Below are 15,606 nucleotides of genomic sequence, written 5' to 3'. Positions count from 1 at the left end.
ATACAGCCTTTCATTTTCTCAATTTGATTTCATATTCAATTAGAGAGCTACTATTGGGCATTCTGATGCCCCTACGGAACACAACTCAACTACATACTACAGGTTTAGTATCAGACTGTGAATGGCCAGTTGCAAATATGGCGCACAGCTCACCTGACGCTGCCCACGGGTCCGGTGAGGCAAGTGGTACTGGGGGGGCCGACCTGTTTGGCAGTGAAGTCACGCTAGTGGACGATGTTGAGGGTACGGCTGGCGGCGGCCGCGTTGGCACAGGTGCTTTCCGAGTCACTGCAAGTTGAAAAAATAAATAAATAAATAAAAAGATGAAGAAAGAAAAAAGAAAAAGATGAAGAAAGAGAGGATGGTTGAGGGTAGTGGTGGTAACAACTTTATTAAAATTCTACTCAGGTGAGGTCTGGCACGCCCGAGTCCTAGGATGGCCTTTCTCGAGAAGCGACCCTTTCGGCCCAGGCGACGAGGGTTTGCTGTCATCTTTCATCTGGCGTGTTGTAAAGTGACGTCAGTCACAATCAAACTGCCTCACAAACGCTGGCAGCGCGTGCGGTTTCTTCTACTATCGTTTCCCTTGCCCTCCCTTCCCCCCTTTCATTTTCTTATATATACGCTCCCTGACGGAAGCAATAAACGTTCATGTTCCGACCTTCCAACTGAGTGCTGTCGTATTCGGCACACACGGCACGTGTGTCGCAACTATGCAACATGGCATTCTCAGCAACTCCTCCCACGTCTGTTGCTCATGAGGGAGCTGGCAAGAGCGACGTGGGAGGAGGTAAACCCTCGCACCCCCAAAGAATGTGACTTTGGGTAGCCAATGTTTGAATTGCGCAGTTTTGACACATTGGGTTCCATTGCTCATTGGTAATTATGGCCAGCCAATGTGGGCCGGGAAACGAATTAGTTTGGATTCGACAAAGGATTGAGGCTTGTGCCCACGTGAGGCTTGCATTTAGAGGCGGATAGACTTGCCTTTTCTCCCTGCAGTAGTTTGTTATTTCATGGTATGTCGTCGGTGCCTCATCCTTGGGATCCGAGTCTTAGGGGCACACCTCTTGGCTGATTAAACCTCGGGCTATCCAGTGCGCCTCCTCATTCCCTTGATTCCCCAAATGGGCAGGGACCCATACGAGCTGAATAGCCTTTTTGCTTGTGAAGTCCCACAAGACTCACGCATAAGCACAAACAATTGAAAGAGACTAACCACCGCAGCCACTAAAATTCGTGGAAAGGATCTGACTTTCTAGTACAACTTTTTTTTTGTCTCATAGCAGTTACTGCAGCCAGTTATGCATACGGAGTCGCGGTCACATACCGAACTGTACTACTGCGCTCAGCATGAGCTACAACGGGAAAGCGTGTGGCAAAGCGGTCTCGCATTGTAGCCCACACCCAGCACGATGGTACGTATAAACAAGCAAGTATTTTGATCCAATACACCTTTGCAAGAATAATTCCTTTCTTAGCAAGAGAAAAGAATATTGAGCAGCTTATATGCTCACCTGGTTTGGCTTCATGAAAACTGGCAACTTCCCTGCAAAAAAAAAGAAAAACAGTCTTTTAAGAATAATTCCTTTTCTCCCACTTCAAATCCAACTTTTTTTTCTTTATTTCTTCTTGAAAACAGTGCAAACTGTTAAAATGCTTCCCGCAGCTTGGAGAAAATCTTTGCTGTGCCATAAACAGGATACAGTGAACTTGGAATAAATAAAACTCATGAGAGATCGCATACTTTTCTTTTAAGTTGATGTAAGCGTGCATTATGCCATGTTGAGTAATATATGTTTAAAAAGAAACAGCTGGTGGCCTATCAGATAGTCTACAGGTGTACTATACACTTGGTCATGTAAACACATGAGCAAAAGTATACGGACCACAGGGTCCCTGTAAAAACTGAATTTCTTCGTAATTGACACACATAAACTGAAAATGACGAGTGCACTGGAAAGTTCGCAATGCCAAGTTTAGACTACAGTCCTTAATTTCAAGTTTCATTCGCAGGCAGTTGAAAAAATCGTCTTTTTCGTGCAGTCCCTGGTCCGTATACTTTTGCTCACGGGTGTACAAATATACACATGAACAGAACAATTATATGAATGAATACACATTCTACCTGTCATTGTTCATAGCGGCAGAGTCAGTGGCACCACCTCAATGTGGTGCCGGTCAACGTGCCTGAATAACAAACATCAGCACACTTTGTCTACTCATGCCTTACGCTTAACTGTAAAAACTGCTGAATAAGCAGTTCTTGGTCATGTTTGTCTGCCCTGGGAAGCCTCAAACTCAACCAAGAGCTATGACTGGTGTGTTAGAAATTGCAGTGCTTCAACCCTTTCCATGCCCTTGATGAGTCTCTCTCAACCAGACGTTTTGCTCCAGCATATACCAGCAATAAGTCTCAGTTGTCCATAGATTTCTTTTTGTCAACTGAGCACCACAGATGAGCTGAACGGCCGCCTTTTCATCATTTTGGTGCAAAATCTGCACTTTCTAGATGGTGCAAGGCGCCCAGAAAACTTTTTTTTTGGGGGGGGGGGGGGGGGGGGATGATTTGTGGAAAAGCAGCATAAGTCTGGCTCCTCCTGGGTATTAAAAATGGCAGTGCGGAATCAAGAGGTGTGGTGACAACGGCCGCTCATTTCAACACCCGAAATGTGGCGTCGTCGGATGTTCCTTATTATATAAATATTTCTGGTTGATCCCTCTTTCATAGGAATCGGTAGTGAAAGTGAAACGTGGCTTCACAGAAGCTGTTGCATGTTTGCTTTGTGAACTCACGGTCCGCTGCAGCGAAAGGCACACGATTTGCAGGCCGGCGACCATGTTGCAGGTTTGTTGGCGCGCGGCATCCTGTTGGCTGCATCCTGTTGGCGCCGTCCTGCTGGCGAGTGGCTTCGGCGAAGGTGTGAACATTCTGGTCTGGCTCCATAGTGGCTACGGCAGCCAGTCGAGCTGTGACCCGCACAGCTGCAGGAATGCCAGTGGCAGAGTTCGCACAATGCGCCGCAAATGCGCGAAGGCATTCTGCTTCATGTTGGTGTGTCTCTCGCCGGCGCAAAGCGAGATTCGCTCGGCGATGTCGCTGCCTTTCTGTGCCTTTTAGCGCAGCAGTCGTCTTAAGTGGTGCCATCGCAAGCGAAACAGTGGGCGATGCACTGCTGATGCATGTTGAAGCCGCAATCCATAGGCGACGAGGTGACACAGGCTAATCCGACGCGAACTGCCTACACGAAACCACAGAAGTACATGGATTTGTCTGATCTTCGTGCTTGTGGATTTAGACGTCCTTGAGAGTTTGTTTATTGCGCTTCATATGCCTTCACTGTCGTAAATTTCCGAGCAATGCATACTTTTCGAAGTGCAGAAAACACTGCGAACATGCACAATCGTTACTAATTACAACGGTTCAGCATGGTAAGGCGGCCAAATCGAAACGCGTCAAGCGTCTCAATGCACTGGCTTGCCCAGGATAAATTGTAAGGGCATTTTATGTCGCGAGTCGAGGCTTTCGTCCGTGGCATAATGGTTTCAACATCGGGCTTCTCTTCCAGAGATCCTGTGTTCGAATCCTGCCATCGGACAATACTAATACAGTATAGACCACTTATAACGTAACCGCTTAGAGTGCAGGACCGGATATATTGCAGTCTTTTCAGACTCCCGTTAATTTTCCCATAGCACTCCATGTATACAGGTATCGCTTATAGTGCAGTTGCGGGAAACGAAATACTGGTTACAGTGCGGCTGCCTGGGAGTACGGAAGTCAGCGGAGACGGTGAACGCTCCCCTCAAACGGGCTCCCCAAGGAGTGCTCGAGGAAGAAAGAGAGACGAAGTGGAGGAGAAGGGCACGTGGTGCGAACGAACAGCCAGTGAGTGAGGCTGAAAACAGAATCTTGAGTGCGAGTCGTGAAATATCACAGCGCGCATAGAGAGCGAGGGCCACGAAACTGCCAACCCCGGCCAACGCACGCTTCACGATAACGGCAGTAAACAAAACTTCAGGGAGCGGGCGGCGCCGGCACGGCACGGCGAAGGGCGCACGCGGAGACCGTGGAATGTGAAGGAGGAGGGCGGCAGGAAAGCGGATTTCGCCTCGGCATCTCTGCCGCTTCGGTGGCTCCCCTCGACCTCCCTCAAAGCTCCCTCACTTCCCGACTGTCACCGTGCGCGCACGCCACCGTGCAGGCGCAGCTGCCGCTCCAGCCGGCCCGGCGCCAGCTCCCCGAAGTTTCGTTTTCTGCTGTTATCGGGAAGTGGGCGTTTGCCGGCGTGGGCAGTTTTGTTGGCCAGCCTGGGACAGCGCCGCTGCTTCCCTCTGCGCCGTAGCTGCAGCGTGCAAGTCAACACGTGACTAGAGAGTAGAGGAAGCATAAAGGAGAAAGAAGGGTTCACTGCCATTTTCTACGCGTGGCTACGGTAGCGTGGCTGAGACGTCGGCACGTACACGCATGTTCCGGCGCAACGCAGAATCGGCGACCTTGCCATTTGAGAGAGGGTGAAATTTTCGCTGCATTGTTTTTTCTTTTCTTTTTTTTTTTTGGTTCGCGCGACATTGAGTCCTGGCCAAGCGTCTCCTAAGCTTTTACTCTATGGCGGTGCCGGAGCAATGCCTGTCGGAGGCGCCGCCGCGTGATTTGGTTCGAATTAACGAGATTCGACTGTAAATTGAATGCAAACGTTTTAGCCGCATTCCTCGACTGTCGCATACGCATGGCGGCTCGGTGCACATGTTTTGCATATGTACGGGCCTTGAAAATTGTTGCTTTGGTTATAGTGCAGTACCACTTATAGTGCGGATATTCGCGACTCCAGCGACTTACGTTATAAGCGGTCTACACTGTAATAATATTAATAATAGTATTGTATGAAACTATGCACAAGCCTTTACTTGGTTGTTATTCTATGGCTACACAGCATTGCACCCTCCGCTGTGCTGTGACTACCGAAGCGCTCCCTGTCTGCGCTCGTTACTGTCACAATGCAGTGCTTCGCTTCACCGCTCCTAGATGGCGACTATCACATTCGTTACATCCGTTGCCGGAAATCAGTCATGAAACCCGGGATAAAATACTTTCATGCTAAATAAAATTTATGGGTCTAGAAAACTCAACAGTCAGTCGTGTTCACAGCTTAAACTAAGTTCTGACTATCGCGAGCACAGGGATGGGACTATCCAAAGTCACTTTGGCTCAATTTTTGGAGCAGGTCAAAATGTGTTTTGGAGCAGTTTGGAGCAGACAAAATAGCATCTTGGAGCAGCTTGGAGCAGGCTAAATTTCATTTTGGAGCAATTTGTAGCAGATAAAATTTCAATTTGAAGCAGTTTGGGGCAGGCCAATCTGAATTTTGGTGGAATAATGGAATACGGCAGCGCACTTCGAAACCACGACAAAACACAGAATAAACCAACAGGAAGCTTGTAGTGGAAGCGCACTTCATCACTATAGCATACTATAATATGGAAGAGGGGGTCGAGCGGCGGCTCGGCGCATGCTTTCCTGTAAAGCCGGAAACATCGGTTGCACAACGATCAAACTATATATTTCCGTGCCTACACTCATGACGATAGCGGAAAATGTTCTCAAATTATGCGGTCCAATCGACGCTGTAACATAATTTTTGAGTCACCATATGTCACCGCAGACCAAGAGAGCCACAATCAACCCTGGGCTGGTATAATGTAAAACTATTCCAATCTGTTTTTGTTGCGATAGCAATTATATGGACACTCCAGGAGCATTTCTGGCATCGCCGTGATGTTCCATACAAAGTCCAGGGGCGATAACATCATCACCACGCGCCGTATACTGTATGTGTGAGTGAAAGCGTGAGGATGAGCCGACAAGGGCGAGCCGACGATGGCGGCTCGATCTCGTGCGCGTGAGGGAGGAAAGCGGAGACGAAGCACGCCGTCTTCCATCGCGCGCAAAACACGGGGGGAAGGGGGGGGGGGGGGAGCGGTCGGTCTATTCCGGCGGCTGCTGCGTATGGCGCGGCCGCACAGGCCCCATCTTGAAAGCGACATGCGATAGGGACATAGTGCGAGTGCTGATAGCTTTGTGTGCGCTGTTTTTCGCCGCTTAGTTCGCATTGAAGCGAGGCAGCACAAAGGTAAATTCGCTCGCTGCCGCGCTTGCTCACTCCAGCGTTTTCACAGCGAGTTTCTGTGGTAATCGAGTGAGATGTGTTCATCTTTGCTTGTGCACGCGTGACACCATGCTTGTTAATTTAGTGAGTGAACACATGTTTACAAGTTTATACGGCCAATAAAACTACTATTCTTGCTTCTTATAGCTGTCTACTAATTTGCTATCACAATCAATGCTTCACCTTTCGGGCAATACTGCGACGTTTTATTCCAAAACCGCCATTAGCCCTTCGTGATAGGTCAAAATGGCTCACGAGGCTCGCCCATATGGGCATAAAAACAGATTGGAATAGTTCTACGTAATACCGGTCCTGGGGACGCAGACGCCCGCCTGCTTCACCCGCTGCAGCACGTACCTCCGAAATATCTAGTTCGCTCGCAGCGCTCTCAGCCTACTTTTTGTTGTTTTGCACCTCAGCTAGGGAGCGCCGTGCTGCTTGGCCCGCTAAACCATATTCTAGTACACTCTAAACACAGCTACCCTAGCCGTTCCGACAGCAGCGACAACAGCCGGCAGTGGCCGCGCGCACCTGCCACTTGCCGGAAGCGCTGAAAAGTCCAGTGTTATAAGCGTGAAAATTACGAGAAACTCCGCGGAAGGTGCCGTCACACGGTGTGCATAATGTGAATGGCTGCACTCTTTTTTCAGAGAATGAAGCCGCTCGCTGTTCGCGGCCACTGCCAAAGCCGTTCTGGCGCAGCGTGGCGCAATTTCAGGTCGCTTTTCTGTGTTTGGCGCAGGAATTTGCCTCTATATCAAAAATGCGCAATTGGCGCAGGAGTCATACCCCTGCAAGCATGAGTTCCAAGCCTCAGGCAGCCTCGTTGGTGTAGACACTGATCGAAGGAAAGGCTATTCCACCTGCACCTCTACGATTTCCTGTCCTTGCTGTGCTAGGAAGTGCGTTGGTCATTGCAACCAAGCTAGACAAAGCTACCTCCATGCAACCTCTTCAGCATGAAGGGGACGGAAGACTAGTCAAATTGATATTGGTTTATGGCTAATAATAACAGCGCACTGAAAATGAAGACCAAGGCGTAAACGAAGCACAAGCAGCGACTTTCAACTCGAAATTTATTGAAATGAGTCGCTAAACCCTTCTTTTGATGATTCAGGATTAATTTTGACCACCTGGGGTTTTTTAAAGGCCGAGTGCAAGGAAATTTCACTTTGGCTAAATTCGTTACAAACAATTAATATATATACTACTAAAACAATCTAGGCAAAGCTTCTTACTAACAACCATTAATGCCACCTAAGCAGATGACACAGGCACCTGGTGGCTAGCGGATGTCCTGGATATCTCAGACCATGGCCTTAGCGATTTTCGGGGCACTGCAGGCATCGCTGATATCAAAAATCATGCCCAGGAACTGCGCTGGTTTTCATTGTTCTGGGTTCAGTGTCATTTCTGGCATGCTATAAAGGAAGTGTTTTTTTCAGTTTCTGTATCAAAACCATTTTTGCTAGCTTTTTCTGACACATCCACCCGCATTTCAAACACAAAATATTTGCATCTGAAGTTAGGCTTTTTATGCAGTCCAAAATTTTGTTGCAGTTGGCCTTTAGTGTGCACCAATATCTAAGTACACAAGCATATTGCACATCCATCAGAATGGGGCCACTTCGGCCGTGAATTGAAGCCTCGACCTTGCACAAGAGGCTTTTTAAAACGTGAGGTTTTTAAAATGTGGTGAATGCCCAAGAAGCAGGTCTACTGCTTCCAACACAGCTCTGTTGTCACGACTTTTTTGCAAGAATGAAACTTCGCTAATGACACTAATTTAGCAATGTGGCATAACTATCTATCTTTAGTCTCCCATTAAGCTTAGAAAGATGGGAGTCACCTCTTGAAATCTAATGACACTGTAATTTAGCAATGTGGCAGAATTTATCTATCTTCAGTCTCCCATTAAGCTTAGAAAGATGGGAGATACCTCTTGAAAGCTGCGCTGTCTGAACTGGTGAGGGTGTTTGCGCGCCTCAATGGAGGTACAGCAGCGTCGGAGACAGTGGCAGGTGCTCCGTGACTCGAGTCCCCTTCGCCGGATGTGGAGACGGGAAGACTCTGCGGACCGTGCCCTTCAGAGGCTTGGGATGGCGGCGACGCCTCTTCCGCGAGGCTGTTCCACGGCGGAAGCGTCTTTCTCCGCAGCTCCCCAGCACGGCATGTCGGAGCGGAGTTGAACCTTCCCATCTTCCGCAGGCCAACTTCAGCAGCCTCTGATGACGACGACCTCACCATCTCCTCGACAAAGGATGTTGGGCAGATCCCTACTCGCCCGTCACGTGACCTTGCCTGTAAAAGAATTGGTGGTGCAAGATCGTGAGCACTGCCCTGTCAGCTCTGCCTGTTTCAATTTCCACGTATTGCCCGTGTGCACTCTCTGTAAAATGTTCCCAGATTACTCTTGGGCTAGTGCTGGGCCCCTCATAAGCCAGTGTTGAGCTGCTGTTAAGGCAACATTAAATCTTACACTGTTGCACAAGTCTCTGCTGAGCAATGTAGTAGGGTTCCTAGAGCAGTCCTGCCACCAGATATTGTGTTTTCTACTCCACGAGGCTTGTTAGGTACAACACATGCTACACCGCATGTCACTGGTTCAGCTCTGGTCACATGCACAGTGGCTTCTACACCTTTGAAGATGCCACATACCTGCAGAGGCAGCAACATTGAGCCACTATGGCACGGCTGTAAATCTAATCCTTTGCATGGTTGACATCAAAGAGACAGAAATACTTTTTAGCTGATTAATCACACCAGCTGCAAAATTTTCCAAAGAATTGTGGCCAACGAAAAAAAGATACGATTCTGCTTCTCTCACTTTATACCCGTGCCACAAGTGCAAAGTTAATTCCATTAAGCATCTAGGATCTCAACTTACTTGTTGCCATTATGGTTGAAATTGCACGGCTACATGCGAACTTTTAATGACATTAACTGTCACAATGATGATAACTGCAGTGAATGCAGCAAGGCATTGTTTGCGAATTCTGATATCACCCAAAAATTATTTAGTGGGCAAAAGCTCAAGAAATAACACCACTAGCACAACTAGGCATATCTTACATAGACTTATTCCAGTTTACTTCAGAAATGTATCTTTCAAGTGTTACTGTAAGTGCAAACATTGGGATGCATCCGCTACGTGCACACACGACGACGAAGTACGCGGGAGAAGATGGGTGCATGTGCTCCCCACAGCTTGTATGCACCTCTGTTTGTGAAACTTCACCCGCATTAAGTTGGGCATTGCTGTCCAGCAGGGGGAGAATATATTCGCTCTATATCCTTTCGTGAAGAGTCAGACTCCTTCGACTCGTCAGCGCACATCGGCATGTTCCATTAGTTGTAATTCGGCTAGCTGGCATTGGTGTATGTGAGGCACAACAAACGTCTTTTGGCTTGTTTTCACTGCTGTGCCGTGTTGTCCCTTTGTCCCCAAGCACGCATGAGATCCCACAAAATTCAGTGTCCAGCCTCTGCTTCACTCCTCCATCTTTTTCTTCACCTAATCTAACAGAAAACCTACTGCACCACTTTCAGCTGCAGAAGTACATTTCAACAGAACAAATAAAATACTAGTGACTAGTATTTCCGAAATAGGCATCTGAAGAAACTCTGACGTCCACAAAGGCATTCCTAAACTATGCAAAGCCCATCATACTCATCATAATGACTCAAAACACAAACACAAATTCTGCTCACCTGATACCAGTTGTTGTTGACCTTGCCGAGCAGGACAACGACCTCGCCTGCAGTCAGTGCTAAGTCACCTTCGACAGCTGCCGGAAAATCAAACAGGGCTCGTCCAAAGCAGGCCCCTGAAGCACTGGCTTCACCTGCTGCCCCAATGCTCGAGGCTGCTGCTGTGTTCACCGCAGGGTCGGCACAGTCGACGATGATGTCCACGTACTCAGTCGGAAAAAGCCCAACCCTGCCGTTGAGCTCGCCCTCCGTCCACTCGTCATCGACGTGTCGGATCAGTGTAACAAGCTCTCCCTCTTGAAATGACAGCTCGTTGGGGTACTGGGCCTCAAACGCAAACTTAGAGCGTGCATACGGCGCCAGACCGGAGTTGAGGCTGTGGTAACCACTGACGTCGGACACCGCCGGCGCTCCATTCACGACTATCGTGCTAAAGTCCCCTATGATGTCAGCTTGACTAGAGTCAAAAGAATGCTGTGGCTTTGGCGGACCCGAGGTACTTTGCGGCAAACATCCGTTTGGGCAGGTCGACGTGGGCGGCTGGGATGCTTTTGCCAGTGCAGCGGTCTCCTCCTCGTCAGAGAGGAGTGTGACGAAGTTTCGGGGAAACTTGCCTGACCGGCCATTGCATTCACCCCTGTTTAGAGGTGGAAGAATGAAGAAAGTGTATACTAGTACGAAACAGAGCCATGACCATGACAGCACCATACCAAAAAGAAACGCGTGATCATAACTAGAAAAACGGCAGCTTGGCAAGAGTCAAGGACGTATTTGTTATTTTCTTGAGTGTGCGTCGTGAAGTTTACCATAAGGTTAAACTAGGGGATAATGGGGGCTTAAGGCTAACAAAAAATGCCAGCACCAGACTATTACAGTGCTGGCGTTTTCTAGCTTTCAAGTATGTGTTCCTAATGAATTTTCTACACATAGCACCTGCAAAATGTAAGCCAATATGATGGTGCCCATTCAGTGCATGTTTCATACAGTAGAACCCTGAAAAAAAAGCAACCCATAAGGAAAAGCTGTTTTAAGCATTGAAGTTTTAAGCATGACACCCTAGTTGGAAGTCTAAACAAGTACACGAGTCTCAGGCTCAATTCTCAAGGTCATTCGGGGACTCTTGCATCTCCCAACCATGTCAGTATCATGCAATTGATGAAAAGGCTCCCAGAGCAACATGTTAAAAACCCCAGAACAAAGGCTAAGCTCACATGCAATGCACCTTTGAAAGAAAAACATGCATACAGATTTGGAGAAGTAAAACAAAAGGCAAACTCCATACATTTTTATTTCCAAAAGAACTTGGTGACGGCTAAGGCAGAGAAGAATGTACACAAGAAAGAGCAACAGCTTGATAACACACAACTAACATTGAGTAACGCAAAACACACGTGACGTGATATGCATACAATCCTATAAACAATCTGTCATACCAAATGAAGCATCAAATTAGTTTCGGACAGATGCCAATGGGCTTGACCAGGTTATAACAATCAGAGCAGCCAAATTTTCAGACCTGTTGCGACTCACATCGCACGCTGTGCCGTACTATGTGTTGCCCGCCTATGTGTTGCCTGCTTAAAATTTCGGACTGTGTAGAAAGCCTAGTTTAAGATAGCATAGATATGGAGGAATCTCTGCAAAATTTTACATTTGAAATACGAAAAGCTTGCAAAATTCGTCGTATGTGATACCGAAACTAAAAAAACGCTTAACCTTGCACTCGGCCGCACAACACTTGAAACAGCAAAGCTGGGCGTTCGTAGTAGGCTAGCATTTTCCGGAAGTGCACGCGAACTTTTAATCTTATTACTCACGATGATAATAGCTTTTTTTCACGCGTCTCGGACTTACGGCCGTCACTGCGTGTTGCATAGCGCAGCTTGCAACACCGACACCGCCGTTCCAGGAGACCCGCTCTGTGAATGCGTCTCTCTCTCTCTCTTTCGCTCTCATAGTGCACAAAACCTCTTCCCCTTGCAGAGCACGGGTGTACGAATGGGCCAGCTGTGGACAAAGATGACGATGCTCGAACGCCATCATATGGTTCGCATAAATGCATGTTCTGCAAGCGTGGCTGTATAGCCAAGTGGTTTCGAAGCTCGTTTTGGGACCAGGGGTATGCGGGCTCAAATCCCGCCTCGGCAAGAAAGTTTATTTTATTTTCCTTCTTGGTAGTTTCTTGATATGCACCACGAATTACGGCTAGCTTACACAGCTTCACTGTTAAAAACACGCCACCATTACCGCGTGCTAGAAGTTACACTTGAGCTAGAACACACGGTTCCTCGGCATGACTCCTGAGATAAGGTGGCACCCATGGGTGCCCATGGTGGGCTGGAAAATCTCAGAGGTGGCGTGCTGGGACTTACGTCTCAGCGACAACCTCCAGGTGCACGCGTAGTCTGCTTAGGTGCTTTTTAAAGGCTGCTAGCAAGAAAACTATACGGTTACAGGCTCTGCGGCTTTGCTAAGATTGCTTCAGTGGTATATACTACTCATGTAAAACAAATTTTGCACAAAAAAATCACATTTCACTATAGTTGACCTTTAACAAGGTGGCACTCACCAGAACCAGTCCTTGTCGATGATGCGCTGGATGTGCACGACATCGCCACTGCACAGGCTCATCTCGTCGTCAAGCTGCGCGGTTATGTTCTGGAGCACGCGAGCCCAGAGGTCGACGTTCTGCGACCCCTGGGTGGAGCGGAGAGTCTCCCTGTCCAACATCCAGGCATGCGAGAGTGGGAAGATGCCCTCGCGTCCGTCCAGCTGGCCCCTCCACCAGTTCGCGTCCACCGCGGCTAGTCCGATGATAAGGTCGCCTGTGACCCGAGGCACGATCGAATTTCAAACCAACCAGTGCTGGTACTAATATTTGGTTTCAAAGCATATTATACACTTGAAAGAGGGGAAAGTGAAAGGAAGCAGCAAGCTGGCAAGCGCCATAGGAAGGGGAACATCACTTGCCTACTCTTCAGAAAGGAGGAGACAAGAACATAGAAATGGAAGATAGGAAGGAAAGAAGAAACAAAGAACAAGATGACAGATGACAAAAACAAAGCAAGACAATGACAATAAACCAGAGTACAGCAGGTCACTGCAGGTTGCACTACTAAAGGAATGTTGAAAATGGAAGAAATAATCTCAGAGTTCTTGTCATTCGAAACAAATAGAAATAAGCTACAAATGGTGATCAAGTTGAGACACACAACACCTAGGTTACAGATATTCATCGAGGGTCGTATACTGAAGGACAAGGAAATCACAGCCTCTCACTAGCAACGTGCGCCACACAATAAAAGCGGGACACTCTAGCATCAAGTGCTGAAGTGTCTCACAGAAACCGCAATACGCACACGATGTTCATGTGTCCTCGTACTATTCGGGACACTGTCAAACTAAGCCACATTTGCATCTGAGTCAATCACAAGGGATGTAGCTGTTCTTTGAATTTTAGTGCCCGTACGTCACAATGATGTCTTGGATTTCAATTTATCTTCTCATACTTGGGTCATTTTGCCATAGCAGTGCTTCTCGAAACTTGCTGAGTGGACTCTTTGGCTCCTTTAGCATGCAGTGAAATAATTCTTTATTTAGAAACAATTAACTAGGCCCAAGTAGACACTCTCAAAACCCATGATGTCATGGCGAGTTGGAGTGCGAACTTTAAGGCTTTGTCGCCATCCATTTTTCATTCTTGAGTCTTTTCTGGCTTATTAAGCCTACCTTTACTGTAAAACGGCCATTTTGTTATAGCAGAAGTGCATGTAACAAATGCAGCTTAATTTGAAACGCCTCATCAGTCTCATGCTAAGCAAGGTAAATTGAAAGCAGAGTACGCATGAGATGAAGGGTGCATCTCCTCTTTACAGGCTTAGTTGGGTAAACATTACAAGGCTATGGCGTTAACAGGCTTTATGAAACATTATTATGATACCACACTTCTCAAAAATGTTTAAAGCGCAGTGCTTATAAATTCCAAAGGCCTGCTACAACTGAATGACGTCACAACAGCTTTCAATCACTACTACAAAAACAACTACACTTGCATGGGACTGAGGTGAGTGAACTGCATCATTAACGACGTGATGTCGACTGTATCTTTTCTTTTTTTCTTTGGCAGTAAACCGCTCTGTGCATTTCAAAACATGCATGACAACATGTAGTGCCATGCCTTAGGGTCTAAGCATATTAAACATGTTTCTATGTACAGTTGCGAGCAAAAGTTTGAATACCACAGGCACTCCCAAAAAAATTTTTTTTCACAGCCATGACTTGCAGGCGGTGAAGCAGATGCTACGTTATTGCCTTCTTACCTTGCTAAATTTATTTCACAATAAAGGTATCAACATAACAATGATATCGATATAAAAGCTACTAGACATATTTGTGATGAATATGTTCAATGCAGAGGGTGGCATTCCCTCCTTTTCTTGTTACAAAGGCTTTTTGTTATGTACAAGCACCCCCATGCCGCATATGCGTAATGTTATGTGTACTGTGCTTACATTTACCTTTGTTTGCTTTGTTTGAAGCCTGAGGAAGCTGTGCATGTTAGTTGTCTGTTACAGTCATACTGTTTACTTTTAATGCATTCGCATTAGGTGTGTCAAAGTGGGAAAAAGTAAATGCGTGTGAAGCGTGGGATCACATGGTAGAGGTGGTGAGGGGATTGGAGAGCATAAAAGAGCACGCGTGCCTGTGTGTACTTACGGTGTTCTGCTACGAACCATCGTCAGTGGCACTTAGTGGCACAAGACATGTCACAAGTGAACTCCTGAACAGCACATTTCAATGTGTAGAACAGGGTTTTAATCAATGGTCCGGGACCTCAAAGAGGCGCAACATAATGCGTTACGTATTTCTCTCGCATTTACCGGTAAATTACCACTGAATTGTTTTTCTTTTTATTGTAACTCTTCACCTTCACCACTGTACCTCAATTATTTATTATGGTTGTATATACGCAACTGTCTGTTAATGGTCCATTGCTATCTTACGAGGGAGCATTCACCTTGTCAAGTTACTAAATGTAGTAGCTTTTAGTGAATGGTCCTTCCTTTCAGGTAAAGGAAAATAAATTGAATTAAACGGAATTGAAAACAGATACAGCCAATGCGCACATGTTAAACCAATGCAATACATTAAAATAATTCTACATTGTGCGACTATGCTAGGAGAGATTTAGGTTGTTTGCTGATGCTGCGGTCTCTGAACTTTCGCTTGCAAGTGTACATTGTTTCTGCTGCATCGCTGCAGGTTACAAAATAGAGCCCGGGGCGGCGCCCTACAAAAATTACTGCCTAATGTGCAAACTTCGTAGACACCTTATCTGATATCATGGATGGTGAGAGATAAAAGTGTGCCTCAAGATTAGATAGCCGTTGTGCACATTCCAATGTCAAGTGCACGCCTCTAACCATAGGAACTCACGTCTTCACATAGATGGGTAAATGACCAATTCACAGAGGGCTCTCATAAAATGTAAATGACATAACTGAAGCCAAGAAGCCACTGGACCAGCAAATGTTTGTTCCACGGCTACTGCAGAGCACGAGCAGTTACACTGATAACGGCTTAACCTTTAGAGTATCCTGTCACGCTAAGGAATGTTTACGTCTTATGACTGCATGTGAAGGTAATGACTTCAGAGTTCTGCCAGCACGACTCATGCACTCTTTTCTTGACAATCACTGTCTTGGGCTATTCAAACCACGACAACCAA

At 46.9% G+C, this 15,606-nt stretch overlaps 1 protein-coding gene across 1 annotated transcript in view; it reads right to left on the bottom strand.

The window, feature by feature from the left end:
* Window positions 1–15,606, bottom strand: part of LOC119433580 (dynamin-binding protein-like) — a 58,879-nt gene that overhangs the window by 29,780 nt on the left and 13,493 nt on the right. The window contains exons 3-7 of the mRNA XM_037700830.2: window positions 12,448–12,703; window positions 9,879–10,515; window positions 8,107–8,468; window positions 1,518–1,549; window positions 154–288 (exon numbers count right to left, since the gene is read on the bottom strand). Coding sequence (XP_037556758.1) covers window positions 154–288; window positions 1,518–1,549; window positions 8,107–8,468; window positions 9,879–10,515; window positions 12,448–12,703 — 1,422 coding nt within the window. The remainder of the gene's footprint in view (window positions 1–153; window positions 289–1,517; window positions 1,550–8,106; window positions 8,469–9,878; window positions 10,516–12,447; window positions 12,704–15,606) is intronic.

This window comes from Dermacentor silvarum, chromosome 11, assembly GCF_013339745.2.
Source record: "Dermacentor silvarum isolate Dsil-2018 chromosome 11, BIME_Dsil_1.4, whole genome shotgun sequence".
NCBI classification, from domain to species: domain Eukaryota; kingdom Metazoa; phylum Arthropoda; class Arachnida; order Ixodida; family Ixodidae; genus Dermacentor; species Dermacentor silvarum.
This window is presented reverse-complemented; position numbering and strand designations above follow the sequence as displayed.